The following is a 15851-nucleotide window of genomic DNA, read 5'->3' as shown; positions in this document are numbered from 1 at the left end:
CGAAGACTGGAGTTGTTGGAGCGTTGATGCAAAGAGTTGTTGTGGTTGTTGGATGACTTCCGCAAGGTACTGTATCTTATCAGATATGGGTATCTATCTTATCCTATCTTATCTTATCTTATCTTATCCGGATTCAGAGCCACTCAGAGTCCGGGCTTTCCTGCTTTCCCCGACCGGCCTGTAGGGCGGATCCCCACCAGAGCTTCAGACACATCTCCAGCAAGAGCAACCGCGGGCCAGTCAGAGTGAGTAAGAGCAGAGTGTTTTAATACCCAAGCATCATCTTAAACTGTTAAGCGCTATTCTAAATACTGATCTTTTTGTTCTTACAGATATCTAGTTTTGGTGAGTAACTAACCTCAATCGACTCCATTCCCGGGTATTCTCCCGAGGTTCATCGGGGTGTGAGCCGAGACTCCGATGAACCTCCGGTTACGACCTCCGACGTCGCCAACCACCAGTCACTAAAGAGCCTCGAAAGACTGACAGAAACTCATCTCAGATCTCAATTCATAATCCGCCAAGATGTCGATGATTTTCAAGCGTTCAATGGCAACCGCCGCCTCATTGAAGAAGGCCGGCAAGGTCGTGTGCATCGGCCGCAACTATGCGTGAGCAGCCCGCGACCAATCAATTGAGTTGTGTAACCGGACCAGCTAACACGCACTCCCAGCGATCACGTCAAGGAGCTCAACAACACCCGCCCCAAGCAGCCCTTTTTCTTCCTGAAGCCGACTTCCTCCATCCTCCTCCCTGGCGCCGGTCCCGTCCTGAGGCCCAAGGGTGTCGACATGCACTTCGAGGTTGAGCTCGCCCTCATCCTCGGCAAGCAGGTCAAGGACCTCAAGCCCGATGACTACCAGGGCGCCCTGGCCGCCATTGAGGGTTTGTTTCTCTCAAATTGCCTCGAAAGTCCACCACCGCTAACGTCCTCACAGCCTACGCCGTCTCCATCGACATGACGGCCCGCAACGCCCAGAACGAAGCCAAGAAGAAGGGTCTCCCCTGGGACATCGCCAAGGGCTTCGACACCTTCCTGCCCATGAGCGAGATCATCAAGAAGTCGGCCATCTCGGACCCGCACGACGTCGAGCTCTTCCTCAAGGTCAACAACGAGACCAAGCAGGACGCCTCGACCAACCTGATGCTCTTCCAGATCCCCCGCATCCTCAGCGACATCTCCAAGGTCATGACCCTCGAGCAGGGCGACATCGTCCTCACCGGCACCCCCGCCGGCGTGGGCCCGGCCGTCCCTGGCGACGTCATCCGCGCCGGTATCCGTGTCGGCGGCAAGGAGCTTGCGGAGGGCAAGATTGAGGTTGCTGTTGAGGAGTCGCCTAGCTCTTACGTCTTTGCTGAGACATGAGCATGCTGTCATGATTTAAGCCAGAATTAAAGAGGTTATGAGCGAGACGGCGAGGCAGAGAGTTGGAAACGGCAATATGACCACGGGACTGGTATACAGCCCCGATCTTTCAGCATAGAATCAAATGTACTTTTATATAGAGACCGATCTGGCTCGCCGATAGCAAATTCACCCCAGCCGCCGCTGCATCATCTTCAACTCGACGTGCATCCTCAACTCCCTGTGCACCCCCAACTCCGTTCCCATCTCACAAGAACTCACTCCAAGTTCGGATCCTTAATCGACCCGGGCCTCGGCGCCGCCTCCGCGACGACGCCGCACTTCTTACACGTCCTCCCCTGCTCGTCGGCCTTGAAGGCCTCGACGGCGGCCTTGATCTGGGTGCCGAGGTCTGTGCAGTGGAAGGCGGCCTCGTGGACGACCTCGCGGCAGGAGTCGCAGTACCAGCGCATGCGGTCGAGGGAGCCCTCGGGGCGGCGCTGCTCGAGGACGACGCCGACGGTGTCGGCGAAGCGGACGGGGTTGTGAGGGGTGTTGCCGGGCAGCAGGAACATGTCGCCCTCGCGGATGATGACGTCCTTGAAGACGCCGTCGTCGACGACCTTGAGCATCATGGCGCCCTTGTACTGGTAGAACCACTCGGGCGTCTGGTTGATGTGGTAGTCGGTCCTGGCGTTGGGGCCGCCGACGATCTGTGATGTTTTGTGAGTCTTGCAGAAGTGGGGTGAGGTTTTGCGAAGGGTGGGCGTACCATGACGGTGAAGTCCTCATTGTAGACGCAGTAGTTGTTGATTGGCGGCTTGAGGAGGTGCGAGTTCTCTTCCAACCTGCGGCGAGTTAGTGAGTTGATTTGCGCGAATAGCTTCGATATCGTCATATCATGCTCGTTTTTTCCGTAGTTGTCGGACTTACCACTTGGGGAGGTTGACAGGGGTGGAGAGCATTGTGAGAAGTTTGTTGAGTCGCGAGTTGCGATTCTCACTCTTGGCTTGGTATCAATAAAATCAGAGTTGAATTATGAGGTGAGTTATATGTAGGTTGATGACTCGACACTTTCAAACTTGGAGTGAGGGTGCTGTGTAGATAATCCCCTCTCTTCACGTGGCGAATGAACATTCAGCGCAGGACAATTTAGGCTTTGTCGATAATGACGGTTTTCTTCGCAGTACAAAGGCATTTATCAGCCTCCGCTAAAGCCGTTCACATCCGGACCTAAGACTTTCCATTTGGAGCCACTGGGCAACGCAAAGATAACTCCGCCCGCGCCTCGGATCCCTTTCAGCCACCATCTTACTAATTCGAAGACTCGAGGTCCTCGAAACGGCTCCGTTGTATTGTGCAACTCGAGTACATCCCGGCGGTGGTGGTCTCATCAGTGAATCATCGGCAACTCGAGCCGTAGCAGCCTCACGCAGAGAGTAAACCCCTCAGCGGAAACAACCCCGCTGTATCTGAGGAGAGATGCAGTGCCGTGAGATCCAGTGACTTGCCAACCCCCTCAGTCCAGTGAGCAGGTGGTTGAAGAAAAAGAACGACCCATGTGACGCCCAGCATCAGCGACGTCTGGGATCCCAGCCCCGCCCTACCCGTCTTGTCTCGCCCACCGTCCCGCTGTAAGAGAAGTCCGCCCTAGAAGCCATTGCATCACCGCGTTGCCAGCTCATCCGCGCCCGATGGCACCGACGGAAAGCAACTGCTGACCCTCTCGGTGAGGGAGAGAGGCCCGGGCGACGGAACCACCCTCTTAAAACAATTCAGACGAGTCAACGACGCCTTAGCCGCCGCGAAGCACTGCCAGGTCCTTCCCTTCACCAGCACGACGTCCATCTCGGTTCGCCCCAAACTAACAGCTGGAGGAGGGGGCCTATTCCGCATCGACATTAACCCGACCGACGGCTCTTCCTGCCACGCTGACACCACCAGCCCAGAAAACTGCCTTTGAGCACGCTCTCCCGGGCTTAACCTTTCTTCCCCTACGCCGATAGGCGACACGAGAAGGGACCAAACAAAAGAAACGAGGGAACATCCCGTCTCGAGCTGCGCACATATGAGCAAGTTTCCTCAAGCCACGGGGGGGCCCGCCACCGCTTCTTTTTTAGTTGGTGGACGAACAGCCCGTATTCGACAGCATTTGCGATTCAGTGTGTAACTTAATAGTAGAAAAAAAGAATGCCATAATCTTCAAAAGAAGAATTTCCTCTAAAGATTAATATCTCCCACCCTTGCCTCTTCTCCCGTTGCACATCTCCCTAGCCTGGCCGATCTGCCCGCATATCTTCGCCGCGACCCCCTTCCCCGCGAAACTCTTATCTTATCGCCCACTGCAGCTTACCTACCTACGGATACCTATTGCGCAACCGAAACCGACCGCAGTATCACACCCCGAGCCTTTGGGCCCCCTTCCCCTTTCTCAAACAACAACACCACTCAGCCTCGACTCGAACGCCGATTTTTTTCTCGACAGCTTCAAAATCTCGAATACCCGATCCCTTAACCGAAAAACAAAATGGACCACGCCGCCATGGATCACTCCCACATGGACCACGCCGCCATGGACCACGGCAACATGGGCGGACACGGCGGCATGGGTGGCGGTATGGGCGACCGGTGCAGCATGAACGTAAGCTACCTCACCAAGCGCCCTTCCTCGCGCGATTCCCACGACCGGCCTCTCCCCTTCGAACTCCGCGTCCCGTCCAACTGCTGCTCCGAAAAGCCGCACCGCAGACGGCCGGGCCCTTCGCACCCTCAAGCGGAAGAAGCGCAAGAACAAGCAAGCTAACCACCACCTCTCTCCACGTACAGATGCTCTTCACCTGGGACACCAAGAACCTCTGCATCGTCTTCCGCCAATGGCACGTCCGCTCGACCGGCGGCCTCATCATCTCCCTCCTCCTCGTCATCGCCCTCGCCGCCGGCTACGAAGCCCTCCGCGCCGCCTCCCGCCGCTACGAGCAGTCCGTGAACAAGCGCGTCGATTCCCTCCCGAGTAAGCTCTCCTTCCCGCGCGGTTTTCCATTTCGAGCATATATCTACATGCAGATACATATATGACATCTATAACCAAATCTACCCTTACGTCCAAAACAACCTCCAATATCACACATAAATCCCCCCTCACAAGACTCTTGCTTCTCACAATACCCAAATAAACATGCGCACACCAACCAAAGCGCCCCTCTCTTTCGTTCTTCCGTACGAGAGGCGGACCCCGGTGAGCGCAGACATTCAAATCCCCCCCCTCCAACCAAAACTATCGAGAGAACAACCGTGAAAGCTAAGAGTCTTTGTGATCCTTGAGGCATCGCTGGAACCGTTACTGAGAGAACCCCCTTCCTATGGACAGGACGCGAACAGGCGGAGGCCAGCAGGACCGCACACATCATCAAGGCCGCCCTGTACGCCGCGCAGAACTTTTACGCATTCATGATCATGTGAGTTTTCTCTCTCCCTCCACTATCCCGGTGTGCGCGCATGGATGGGTTTTGCCCAGCGGCGGCAGTCACGTCTTACGCGCATGAATCACAATGTGGGCTAACATGTCCGAAAAAGGCTCATCTTCATGACCTACAACGGCTGGGTCATGGTCGCCGTCGCCCTCGGCGCCTTCGTCGGCTACGTCATCTTCGGAAACTCGACGTCCTCCACCAAGGACAACGCCTGCCATTAACCGTTACGGGAGGAGGGAATCGATTATTTGTTGTTGGGAATTGGCATATACCTCGTTGGGCTTTCCTTTTACTGGGGCATTGCTGGCGCAAACCATTTCTGTGTTTAGTTCAAGGGCGTTTAGAAACTTATCAATTCTGCCAGTCGGGCAGCCACAGAGAGAGAGAGAGAGAGAGAGAGAGAGAAGAGAGGGGTGGAGGTGGGCATGGCAAAGCAAGATCTCGTTCATCATGGCAGCTGCGGCTACTCTAGCCGCAGACTCTATAGTGTTTCTACAAACGGGAGGGAGGGGGAAAACAACAAAACACCCCCCCTCTCTCACACACACAAACTCCAGATAATCATACCCAATGCGAAATTTCAAGTTTATACTCCCATCCTTACATCTTGGCGGGCTCCGTCTTCTCCTTCTTCTCCTCCGTCGCCGCCGACCCCGCCGTGACCTCATCCCTCTTCCTCTTCTTGTCGACGAGGCTGCCCTCCTTCTCCGCCTGCAGGATGATCTCCTCGTCCCCGAAGTGCGGGTTGCACTCGAACTCGGGGTCCTTGCCGTACGCGATGCGCGCCGCGTCGACGAGCATGTGCGCCGTCAGCCCCCACACCTTGAACCGCCCGCCCTTCTCCCCTTCCTCCTCGAGCCTCTCCGCCAGGTTGCTCTGCGGGTGGTCGGCCTCCATGGCGTTGCCGGGCGTGGTGACGCGCTGGTCGTCGACGGGGACGTAGAAGTTGTGGACGCGCCAGGGGTGCTCCTTCCACTGGATCCAGTTGCCGTCGTACCAGTGACCGGGCGGCAGCGGCGCCCTGCCGTGCGGCTTCTCGGGGTCGCGGGCGCGGAGGAAGTTCTGGAAGGGGGCGGAGAAGACGGCGGCGACCTCCTTGGCGTCGAGGCGGGGGATCATGCGCTCCTCGACGAGGGGGCTGGGGTGCTCGTCGGGCTCCTCGTCGGCGTGGAGGAAGGCGACGCAGGGGCGGACGACGAGCTCGGTGCGGGCGAGGTTGTAGGGGAGGTAGCAGAGGGGTTCGATCTTGAAGGGTTTGGGGATGCGGGCGTCGTCCATGGGGAGGCCTATTTCCTCCCACGCCTCGCGGCGGGCTATTTCGTCTTTGGGTCCAAGTCAGCTCTGCCTTTTTACACCAATACTTCTTCTTTTCTCTGTTTCTATTTCTTTTTTGTCGTTTGCAGGACGGTCAGAAGCAACTTACACGGGGTCTCCTCGACGGTATCCGCCTTGCCGCCCGGGAAGGCCGCGTGGCCGGAGAAGCTCCGCAGGCTGGCGGCGCGCATGGTGATGACGACGCGGAGGTCGCCGCGGCGGTCGGCGTACAGGAGGATGAGGACCGCGGCGCGGCGGCTGACGGGGAGGCGGTCCCAGAGGGGGAAGGGCGGCGGGATGTAGCGGCGCAGCCGCGCGATGGCCGCCTGTGAGCGCATCAGCATACGGTTCGCGCATAGATACATGGGAGGCTACATGGGAAAGCAAACGAGGGGGAAGAGAAAAGGAAGGAGAGAGAGAAAAAGAAAGAAACGAGGGAAGTCAAATTATGATGCTTGCGAGAGATGTGGCGGGTATATACTCTCTCATACATAGTTTAGGTACAGGAAAGGCGTGAGAGTATGACTGCAGGGTAATGGGAGTTTGGTGATAGGCTAGGAACGAGACAAGTGTGAAGATGCAGTAGTTGAACTACGATAAGGTGGTGTCGTCTTTACTACTACTACGACTACAAAAACTAATGCAAGGTGTTGAGTGTGCGATGAGAGGGAGGGAAGGGTAATACGAACCGCAGATACAGCGTTTAGGGGAGCCATTGCCTCAGCATCCCAGTAGCTCGTAACCTCTTGGAAGTCGTCGTCGTGGTCCCCAAGGATCAGGACCCCGTTGTCGGCGGCGTCGTCTTCGTTAGTAACGCCGGTGGCGGCGGCAGTAGCAGCAGCAGCAGCTGCTGCTGACGTTGCAGCCGTAGCGGCGGGCGGGTTCTTGGCGGCTGAGGCGATGTGGGCGGTGATCTCGTGGACTTCCTGGTCCGTCGGTGGCGTGGCGTCTTCTTGCTGCAGGGCTGGAGTCGTCGTGTTGGATGTAGTCGTCGTCGTCGTCGTGGTTGTTGCTGCGTCTTCGGAGAAGGACGGGGGAGAGGTTGGGTCCGGCGCGGAGGCGAGGGTCATTTCTCGGGTGGACCTACCTGAAGCTGCTCGCTGCTGCGGTGCGGTACGGTGCGGGGGAGTTGGGGTCCTGGATGCTGGACGAGGAGGGCGTCTGCGCTGGGAGGAGGCGCGAGATGCGGGTTGAGCAGGTTTAGGTGGGTAGAGAGTGAGGGCGATGGAGGGGGGTGAGATAAGAGAGGATGGGTAGAGTGAGATGAGGTACACAGCTGGTGTGGTGTAGTTTAGATAGGTAGTTGATGGGTAGGGTGAATTCGGTCCAAAGTTCCAAAAGTATAATCTTGAGTATGCGCGTGCAGACCGCGGTTGACGGGCTGGTGTTCTATCTTTCCGTGTGCTGTCAAATGACACAGATGTCCGCTACGGTTGATGTGGTTGGTGGGTGAGTTGTGGCGGATTTAGGCTTCCCAGTGCGGGTTGACCGTCGCGTGGTTGGAGAAGGGAAAGAAAAGAAAAGGGTCAAATGTGATCAGAAAGCCAAGATGCTTGCTGATTTTGGAGTCAATGTTTGCTGCGAAGATGACGGACGGGAAGAGCTGATGGACGGGATGTTTGGGGGAAGAAGGAAAAAAGGCCGAGCCGAATTGCGGGGGTGGGGCTTGCCCGCGAGCGGTTAGTGAGGTGGGGCCTGGGATATCCGAGCCGGCTCCACATGCCTAGGTAGGCACCGGTGACTGCCGATGTAGGCGCTGCAGTCACAATCGGTGTCGATCTTGTTGAGATGTGAATGGGAAAAAGTGATGGTTCCTAGAACGATGTTGGTAATCACATATCATGTTATTGGGTCGCTAATGGTTAAAAATGCTGGGTGTCGTCTATGCTCTCCAAGCTCGGTAGGCGGCGGTCCGGCGACGGAGGTCCCGAGGGGCTGGTGAGAGGCCTAGCCCGAGGTGCGTGAGCTGTGCTTGTGATAGCTCCGGTCCGGGCGCTGCATGGATTACTGCGGGAAAATGAGCATCTGGACCCCTAATCGTCACCTATTACTCACCTATTACCATATCGTTCATTTTGAAAAATGAAGTACGTGATAGCGCATATCGCGAACCGTCGATCTGGACTCATTCTTCTTCTCATTTATTTTTATTCTTCATCATATTTAGTTGGACTTTCCAGCCTTATGTCCAATGTTTGACGGTATACCCACCGACGGGTAAGTACGCGAGGCATGAGCTCTCGACTTTCTTGCATGAACCACTACGCTTTTCTCAACAAAAATAGATCGTGTCTAGAGGCGCCGTTGACATCCCGTCCAGAGCCGGAGGACAGAAACCATGCAACGCTAAACACCAACACCGAGACAGGACACCATCCCATAATCCTTTTCTGACGACTCCATAAAAGTTTGGCCAAACTCACACCCGCTTTCCCTCCTCCCCGAACACGGAAGGCGTGCCGTCCTGCGTTCCCTCCCGTGACGCCAAACATGCGCGCAGCAACCAACCGAAGCCGCCCCGAGCGCCACGCCGGCGCCGTCGCATGTTGCTCCCTCCTCATGTTGCGCTTCCCTCCGGTATCACCCGGATGCTTTGCCTCAAATTCTCCCTCCGTCGTTCGTCCTTGGACAGAACAATCGTGCTCGCCGTCCTCTTGACATGCGCCGCCAGGTTCTGTACCGAGCGCCTGGCCATCCTGTTCGGCGAGTTGCTCATCGGCGCCGGCAACCCGGTCCCGGATGCTGCGGCAGAAGGGGTGGTGGCCGCATTGGGCGTGGGAGTGGCGACGGTGCGCGGCTCCGAGGCGGGCAAGTCGACCGGCGAGGCGCCCTCCGAAACAACCCTTCTGTGTTCGCCGCTCCATCTGAAGACGCGGGAGATGGCGTCCGAGTACTTCACCCTCAGTCGATCGTCGTCCAGCGAGTGAGCCTGGTTGTCCGGACGCACTCCCGCCGGCGCCTTCACCGGCGCCTTTCCGGTGCTCGTCATAGGGCCGGGAGGCGTGGACGACTTTATCGCTGTATCAATGCCCATCGGCGGTTTCTTCCTGCCGGATTGCAGTACCTTCGTTGCGAAGCTCAGCCTGTTCTTGGGAGGTACGATGGAATCGCGTCCCGACTCCGTACTTGTTCTCGAGGACGATGCCTTCTTGTGTGCGGATTTTGCAATGGAAGTCGCCGTGGCGTGGTAAAGATCTTTGGCACCCACATAGCTGACTTCCATATGGTTGTTTCTTCGAGCAGGTAGCGTCTCGAAATGGTGCATTCCCGGCGACCTCAAGGGCCCAATCTCCGAGTCGCGGCGACGCGGGCTCGCATCGTCGAAATCGAGAATCTCCACGCGAGGCGGCACGGGAGACGCAGGAATCCATGACGCACAGTTTCGCTTCGAACTAGGGCTGAAATCCCAATCGCTGTCGAATTCCGAATCGTCCTCGTAGTCTTCGATCAGACTCAACGTTCGAGCCGGCTCTGTTGTTGCTTTGGGTCCTTCTTTCTTGCTTCGGACGCTATTGGACTTATTCGGCGTAGCCGGCGTCGACTTGCCCGACTTCGCAGGGGATCGGGCTGGTCTCGGGGGAGTGAAGCTTTTGTAATCGACGTCGAGGCCGGTGATTTGCTTGATCTTGGCCGAAGAACGATGCAGCGTGCGAGGACTCGGTACTGGTGTCAGGGCCATCGGTTCCATGAATGTCGGCGACGAAAGGACCGGCGTCGAAAGGCGCCGAGGTGCCAGAGTTCGAATCATCTCCTCATCTCGCGGAGGTCTTCGAGGCTGCGGGGAGCAGCTTCGGTGTTCTGATGTGCGTCGGCCAGGCCCCGGGGGCGTTGGACTGTGTTGGATGAGAATCGTGCTGATTTCGTTCTCGAGCCTTTCGATCGTTTCCTGTGCCGACGGCGCGGGCGACGGTGATGGCGTCGTTTTCAACGTCGTTCTTACCCTGCTCCGCGACCTCGAGCTATTGACGGTGGTTCTGGACGCGACAGAGAAGGCCGAAACTTGACGTGAAAGACCAGGCCGCAGAGGAGGCAATGGCGGGAGCGGCTTCTTTTGGTAAGTGCCCGATGGCTGTTGAGGAGGCAGATCGTGTCCGGGGGGAATGGCGATCTCTAACCCAGGCGGTAACTGGCTGGGAATAATTCGAGACTCCATGTTGGCTGTTTCCTCGACAAACCGGCGGGATCGTAATGTTGGCGGTAGAGAGGGAAAAGAGTAGCAAGAACGATGTCTAGGACGAAATCCGGGAGTCTGGCGCAATATGTCCCATGCCACTGGTAGCCACCGGTTCGATGACCAAGCTGATGACCGAGACACTGCTTCCGAATGCGGCCAGATGATCTTCTAGAACTGGAGTCGAAGCCTTTGTCGCTGTCGACAGCTGAATCGGGAATGGCTAGCCCAGGTAAATGACTCTCTGGACAAAGGGTTGTGATGTGGAAAGTAAAGCCCAAGCCACGGTAATAAGCCTTCATCAGGTGAGGTTACCTCGATCCGAGTCGTCAAAGGGTTGTGGAATCAACGATGAGTATGGGTTTAAACGTGCGTTAAAGGCGGGAATGGGCGTCAACACACAAACGCTGTGTCCCGAGGGGGCCTCGCTGCCGTTTTCTACGTCGTGGGAAAACAAGGCCCACTAGCATCATGGGTGCCGACTCACCCACGTTGATGCTGTCAAGCTTGTTGTCGTTGTTTGACAATTTGGCTGAGCCACCTCTCCTCATCCAATGAGACAGCTTTCTGGTCACATCTCTTCAGATGGTTGCCAAATCAGTCCACTTGTTTGCCCGTGATGTTTGTTTTAGTATGCCTGTCAAGGTTACTCGAGAACTGCTGTCCCTGCATGTGTTGATCTACAGGGCTGACGCTTTGATGCTCCCGCACCCTGTGCCACCCTTGAACTACGACTTTGACAGCCCGTCAAGTCCGGGGTCGACGCGGAACCGCAGGAGCAGGAACCTAATCGGCCATTACACGCGATAGAGCATGGGATATCAGCGATCACGTAAAACTTAGTCTTTGCAGGGGTTGCAGTGGACTAGGCCATGAGTATACAGGTAGGTAAGATGTAGGTATAGATGGTGTTGATAGAATGAATTCTAAATTGCTATTTATTGACTACCGTCGTCATCCCCAAGACATGAGAGCTGTGGAATGGGTTGACTAACCTCCATAGATGAATGGTTCAGCAGCCGAAGTGCCCTAGTCCACTCGCCAAAGTATCCTTTCACTGTATCCTGACGTATCCCTACTAGTCCTCATATGCGGCTGGACTGTTATTCATTCTGGAACTTTAGTAGGAAGCCAGGTGATTGATGAGAGGCGCACTCCCGATACACAAAACGAGAGTCCTTGCAGTGGGTTTTGAATGAATTCGAAGCTGGGGAAGTGTAGCATCGTTGAAGCCACAGGGGGTGCTGGCGGCAGGATATGGCCAGCGGCTGAACATGGCGCTCACAGCTGTGTCCCAGTGGGGCCCCGCTTCTTCGACAAAGGCGGGGACGGGACCGGGACTGACGAGGAGCACGGAAAGCTCGGCCGAGAACCCGAACCACAGTTCTTCGCCCAGTATCTTCGAACAATCTCTCGACATGCCTACCCATGGTCGCTAGGGTTCGGCTTGTTCGGGATACCGCAGCATGCGACTCTTGCCACTGTGTATACTCCCGTATCGTTCGGCCGGTGGCTTGCACGAATGAGCAGCAGCCAGCTATCATGACGTGGTGCGGGATGGATTTGAAGCTTCAGTCTAACTGCGAGCTCTAAAAGAACTCAATTTACAGAGTATGCTGTCGTAAAATCAGTAATTTTAGGACGTAGTCTAGCGGCTTCAAGCACATCCTACATCGATCAATATGCAGAGCACACTTCCAGCTTCTTGGTACCGGGAGCCAGGGTTCTATCAGTTGGAGCGACGAGCGATATTCAGCAAATCATGGATCCTCGTCTCTCACGTTCATCAGTTCAACGAGCCCGGAAAATACGCCCGCTACGAAATGGCAGGCTACCCTTTCTTCATCATCAAGGACCGAGCGGGCAACATCAACGCGTTTCTCAACATCTGCCGCCACAGGGCGTTCCCGATTGTCCACGAGAACGAAGGCAAAGCGTTCGTGCTGTCGTGTAAATATCACGGTAAGGTTTCTCGCGACGACTGGGAAGAGTTCGTGCTGGTGCTAACGGCTGTACAGGGTGGTCGTACAGCATGAACGGGAACCTGGCCAAGGCTCCCCGCTTCGATCACGTCGAGGACTTCGACAAGGAGGAGTACAAGCTGTACAAGGTCCACAGTCACGTCGATCGTCTGGGGTTCTTCTGGGTGAACCTGGACGCCGCCGAAAAGCCCACCCTGAGCTGGGAAGAGCAGTTCGGCGGCGTTGACACCCAGCCTCGACTGCAGAACTTTGACATGAGCGACTATGAGTACGACCACACCTGGTCGATGGAGGGCAAGTTCAACTGGAAGACATTGATTGAGAACTACAATGAGGTAAGTCACTCGAAGCCGATAGCCCCGGTATTGTACTGGATAGTTGCTGACGGCGTGTAGTGCTACCATTGTCCCACTGCTCACCCAGGACTTGCGCCGTTTTTCAAGGGCAACAAGCAGATGAACTACGGCCTGGAGAAATACTGGGTTGCGCACTTGGGCGCGAAGGGAGAGGAGCGCTCGGGTTCAGTAAGCCCGACGTACATGTTTCCCAACGCCTCTGTCACTCTGACGTGAGTCTATGCCTCTCCCCATGTTGAGCAAGGGCTTGATTGCAGGCCAGTGACTCTGACTTCCTTCCCAGACCGGTCTTCTTCTATATGATGTCCATCGTCCCAACGTCTGCAACCACTAGTCTGATGCGATACGAGGTTTACCGATCTAAATCAGCGACCCCGGAGCAGGTCAAGGAGAAGCTCGACTTTTTCAGTCAGGTCGAGTCAGAGGATAAGTGGCTGGCCAACGGGTCCCAGGCAAACCTCAACAGCGATACTTACATGACCGGCCCGTTCCATCCTGATGTAGAGGAGGCCGTTGTCTATGTCATTGGCAGAGTCAAAGGAATGCTTCACGAGCATGTGGCTGAGGAGAAGAAACGCGGGTCGGAGTGGTGGCCTGCTCGCAGAGGCCCTGTTCAGGCGACCAAGTCCTCCGCAGAACAGGATGAAGCCTTTTGCCGGGGTGTCTGTGAGAACTCCGCACTCCGTGGCGGCTCTGCCCCTGAAGGATTGGCATGGTAAAGGAGGATCCAGAAGCAATCTTATGTAGAAATTTGTAACTAATTCCATGGCCGTTTCACCTGCTATGATTACTGAAGTCCCTCGAAGTACCAATAATTACCGTTCGCCGCTGATTCCAGACCAGATCTTGAAGCAGGTTTTATTGTCTGGTCCTACTGCCAAACGGATCATGGCGTACGTTGCGTCAATTCGGATGGCTGACGATGTACATCGCCTAGTGATTGGAAAAGGCCAACACACTCTGCATATAAATGATTTACTTAGATGGCCTTTCCTTGATCGCAGACATTCCATATTTGCACATATGCTTCGACCCTGTAATTTAGACAACCATGATTTATAAATCTACAAAAGCCTCGGGAACGAAAAACCAATTACAAGATCACCAGCCATGCCGATTTCTGTACAATGCAGACTTTCATGTTGACAGTTGCTCTCATTTTTCCAGATGCGTGCGCATGCAAACTGGGCACTATAGGTCTGAGGCCTTTTCTGCTTTCGAAATGGGCATTTCGAGAGAAATTGACTGTGCACTTTCAAACGTGACGGCGGTGTCAGCATCGTATGCCCGAAGCTCCGATCTGGCCTCCAGGGCCTGTTGTTTAATAAGTGTCGTACTAGACTCCGACCTGGGCAGCAGTCGCAACTTGAAAGGCATCGGTCGGTTCACCTGAGAAAATGTGTACGCGTTGGGGTCTGGCACAATCTCCCTTCCCTGTGCGATGTATTAGCTGGAGGGTTGAGATGGAACAGCCAGGGTTCTTCAGTAACACAACGAACTCACCTGATCGTCAAGGCCCGGGAGGATTCGAAAAGCCCAGAGCAGGGATACAATGGTGAAGTAAAGACTTTGTTGCGCAAGAGCCTCTCCACTGCAAACCCGGCGTCCCCAACCAAACGTGTTGTGGCCTCTCTTGTTCGGATAGGCCGGTCTGTCGAAGCCGTCTAGGAATCGCTCTGGCCAGAACTTGTCGGGCTGCGGGTACTCCGTAGGGTTACGCTGAATGGCATAGAGATTGCCGATGATGGCGGTTCCTTTCGGGAAGAGATATCCGTCGTAGACATCATCCTCGATGGGGGCATGGGCAGGACCTCCCAGCGCAAACGGGGGTCGCCAACGAAGAGTCTCGTTGATGATGGCCGCAACGTACGGTAGATTTTCTTCGTCGGACCAATCGGGGTAGCGATCTTGGCCGATGACACGGTCAATTTCATCCTGGGCTTTGGCCTGAACATCTTGATTAAGACACATGGCCAGGATAAATGTCAACATTGCACTAGTTGTCGTGTCGACGCCAGCGCCGATAAAGTTGCCCGTCAAGTTCGAGATCTCGACCTTGCTTAGGCCATGCTCTTCCTTCTCCCTGAGGAGCCTCTTTGCAAAGTTGTCTCGTGACGCCTCCGCTCCCTCTGCAGACAGGGCATAAAAGTACTTGTTAGAGGTCTCGGCAAGTTTTCTGAGTTGGCATGGGAGCGGATTCAGCCACGGAGGCATCTTGGTCAGGAATGGGATAGCCTCTGTGTACGTCTTCCCCGGGAAACCGAGGTTTGCGCTGCCGACAAAGGCTTGCGCGACCTTCAGAACCGTGTCGTTCTCGCTGCTGATGCGCCTGCCCCAAGCAATGACAGACACGATAGACACTGTGAACCGCAAGGCACTCGAGACGAATCTCTCAGAGTCCTCCAGGCAATCCTTGATTAATAGCTTGGCTTCATTGGCTTGCATCTGACGATACGTTTGAACGACTTGGGAATTGGCGGCAGAGTGCTACTTGACACGAGAATGATCAGCCTTGAACGGTGAAAGTGTCGACCAGTTGTTATCTTATTGTCCTCGGGAAGGGGTTGCTTACGGTAAGTCGACGATGTATACGCCACTGCTCTCCGTACTGAAGGCCGGCCTGGTTGAACTTGTGAAGCCCAAACACCTTGCCGGTGAGTGTCTTCACGGCTCTAGATGAGTAGATATTTGCGCGCTTGTCACATAGCTTGGACATCGACCACGCATCATTACAGATTATGATGGGGGTATGGCCATCCCAAATGGTGATGATTGGGGAATGATACTGCAAGGCCCACTCCTCGAACCTTTTCCATTGCCTGACAGGTGGGATGTGGAAGATATTGCCAAAGAGGGGGAGCGGGAAAGGCCCTGGAGCCATTTTCTGCCTGAGTCGGAGGACGCGAACATAATCCACCGAGACGTAGATGATGGCAAAGGCGACAGTGGCCAAAGAGCATACGATAATGAGCTCCAACAAGGCCATTGTCTTTGGCTTTGAGAAGTAATGATATGCGGAAAGTGAAGTCACCGTTCTGGATTTACACGGACGGAAGTTTACTGCCCGTGAGAGTAAAGGGGTTGGATGGTAGACCATTGATATGCCTACTCTGTCAGTCACCGTGCTGCCATACACTCGTGTCCCGGTATGCTCATTTGTCTCGGCCGGTCCCGTTCAACCTGTGCCTTGGCACACGAAAGGTACATCACCGT

The 15851-nt window shown here is 55.4% G+C and overlaps 7 protein-coding genes across 7 annotated transcripts; 3 read left to right on the top strand and 4 right to left on the bottom strand.

Moving 5' to 3' along the window:
• Window positions 1-525: 525 nt before the first annotated feature.
• On the top strand, window positions 526-1366 carry CkaCkLH20_03478 (fumarylacetoacetate hydrolase; the record flags this gene model as incomplete). The annotated part of the gene is made up of 3 exons (XM_038886197.1): window positions 526-611; window positions 674-885; window positions 939-1366. The coding sequence occupies 3 exons, from the start codon at window positions 526-528 to the stop codon at window positions 1364-1366; spliced, it is 726 nt and encodes a 241-aa protein (XP_038748706.1).
• A 257-nt stretch (window positions 1367-1623) lies between these two features.
• Window positions 1624-2310, bottom strand: CkaCkLH20_03477 (uncharacterized protein; the record flags this gene model as incomplete). Its single annotated transcript, XM_038886196.1, has 3 exons — window positions 1624-2058; window positions 2118-2193; window positions 2279-2310. 3 exons carry the CDS (start codon window positions 2308-2310, stop codon window positions 1624-1626), a joined length of 543 nt encoding a protein of 180 aa, XP_038748705.1.
• Window positions 2311-3872: 1562 nt separating this feature from the next.
• On the top strand, window positions 3873-5036 carry CkaCkLH20_03476 (the record flags this gene model as incomplete). The annotated part of the gene is made up of 4 exons (XM_038886195.1): window positions 3873-3986; window positions 4172-4355; window positions 4713-4800; window positions 4919-5036. The coding sequence occupies 4 exons, from the start codon at window positions 3873-3875 to the stop codon at window positions 5034-5036; spliced, it is 504 nt and encodes a 167-aa protein (XP_038748704.1).
• A 379-nt stretch (window positions 5037-5415) lies between these two features.
• Window positions 5416-7199, bottom strand: CkaCkLH20_03475 (NUDIX domain-containing protein; the record flags this gene model as incomplete). The annotated part of the gene is made up of 3 exons (XM_038886194.1): window positions 5416-6137; window positions 6239-6455; window positions 6819-7199. The coding sequence occupies 3 exons, from the start codon at window positions 7197-7199 to the stop codon at window positions 5416-5418; spliced, it is 1320 nt and encodes a 439-aa protein (XP_038748703.1).
• Window positions 7200-8686: 1487 nt separating this feature from the next.
• Window positions 8687-9817, bottom strand: CkaCkLH20_03474 (uncharacterized protein; the record flags this gene model as incomplete). Its single annotated transcript, XM_038886193.1, has 1 exon — window positions 8687-9817. The coding sequence occupies one exon, from the start codon at window positions 9815-9817 to the stop codon at window positions 8687-8689; it is 1131 nt and encodes a 376-aa protein (XP_038748702.1).
• Window positions 9818-11982: 2165 nt separating this feature from the next.
• On the top strand, window positions 11983-13357 carry CkaCkLH20_03473 (rieske domain-containing protein; the record flags this gene model as incomplete). Its single annotated transcript, XM_038886192.1, has 4 exons — window positions 11983-12262; window positions 12319-12617; window positions 12678-12850; window positions 12922-13357. 4 exons carry the CDS (start codon window positions 11983-11985, stop codon window positions 13355-13357), a joined length of 1188 nt encoding a protein of 395 aa, XP_038748701.1.
• Window positions 13358-13829: 472 nt separating this feature from the next.
• Window positions 13830-15624, bottom strand: CkaCkLH20_03472 (cytochrome p450; the record flags this gene model as incomplete). Its single annotated transcript, XM_038886191.1, has 3 exons — window positions 13830-14072; window positions 14142-15125; window positions 15211-15624. 3 exons carry the CDS (start codon window positions 15622-15624, stop codon window positions 13830-13832), a joined length of 1641 nt encoding a protein of 546 aa, XP_038748700.1.
• Window positions 15625-15851: the final 227 nt, after the last annotated feature.

Source organism: Colletotrichum karsti (genome assembly GCF_011947395.1).
Source record: "Colletotrichum karsti strain CkLH20 chromosome Unknown Scaffold8, whole genome shotgun sequence".
NCBI classification, from domain to species: Eukaryota; Fungi; Ascomycota; class Sordariomycetes; order Glomerellales; family Glomerellaceae; genus Colletotrichum; species Colletotrichum karsti.
Note: the sequence above shows the minus strand (reverse complement) of the source record. Positions and strands in the feature narration are given on the sequence as shown.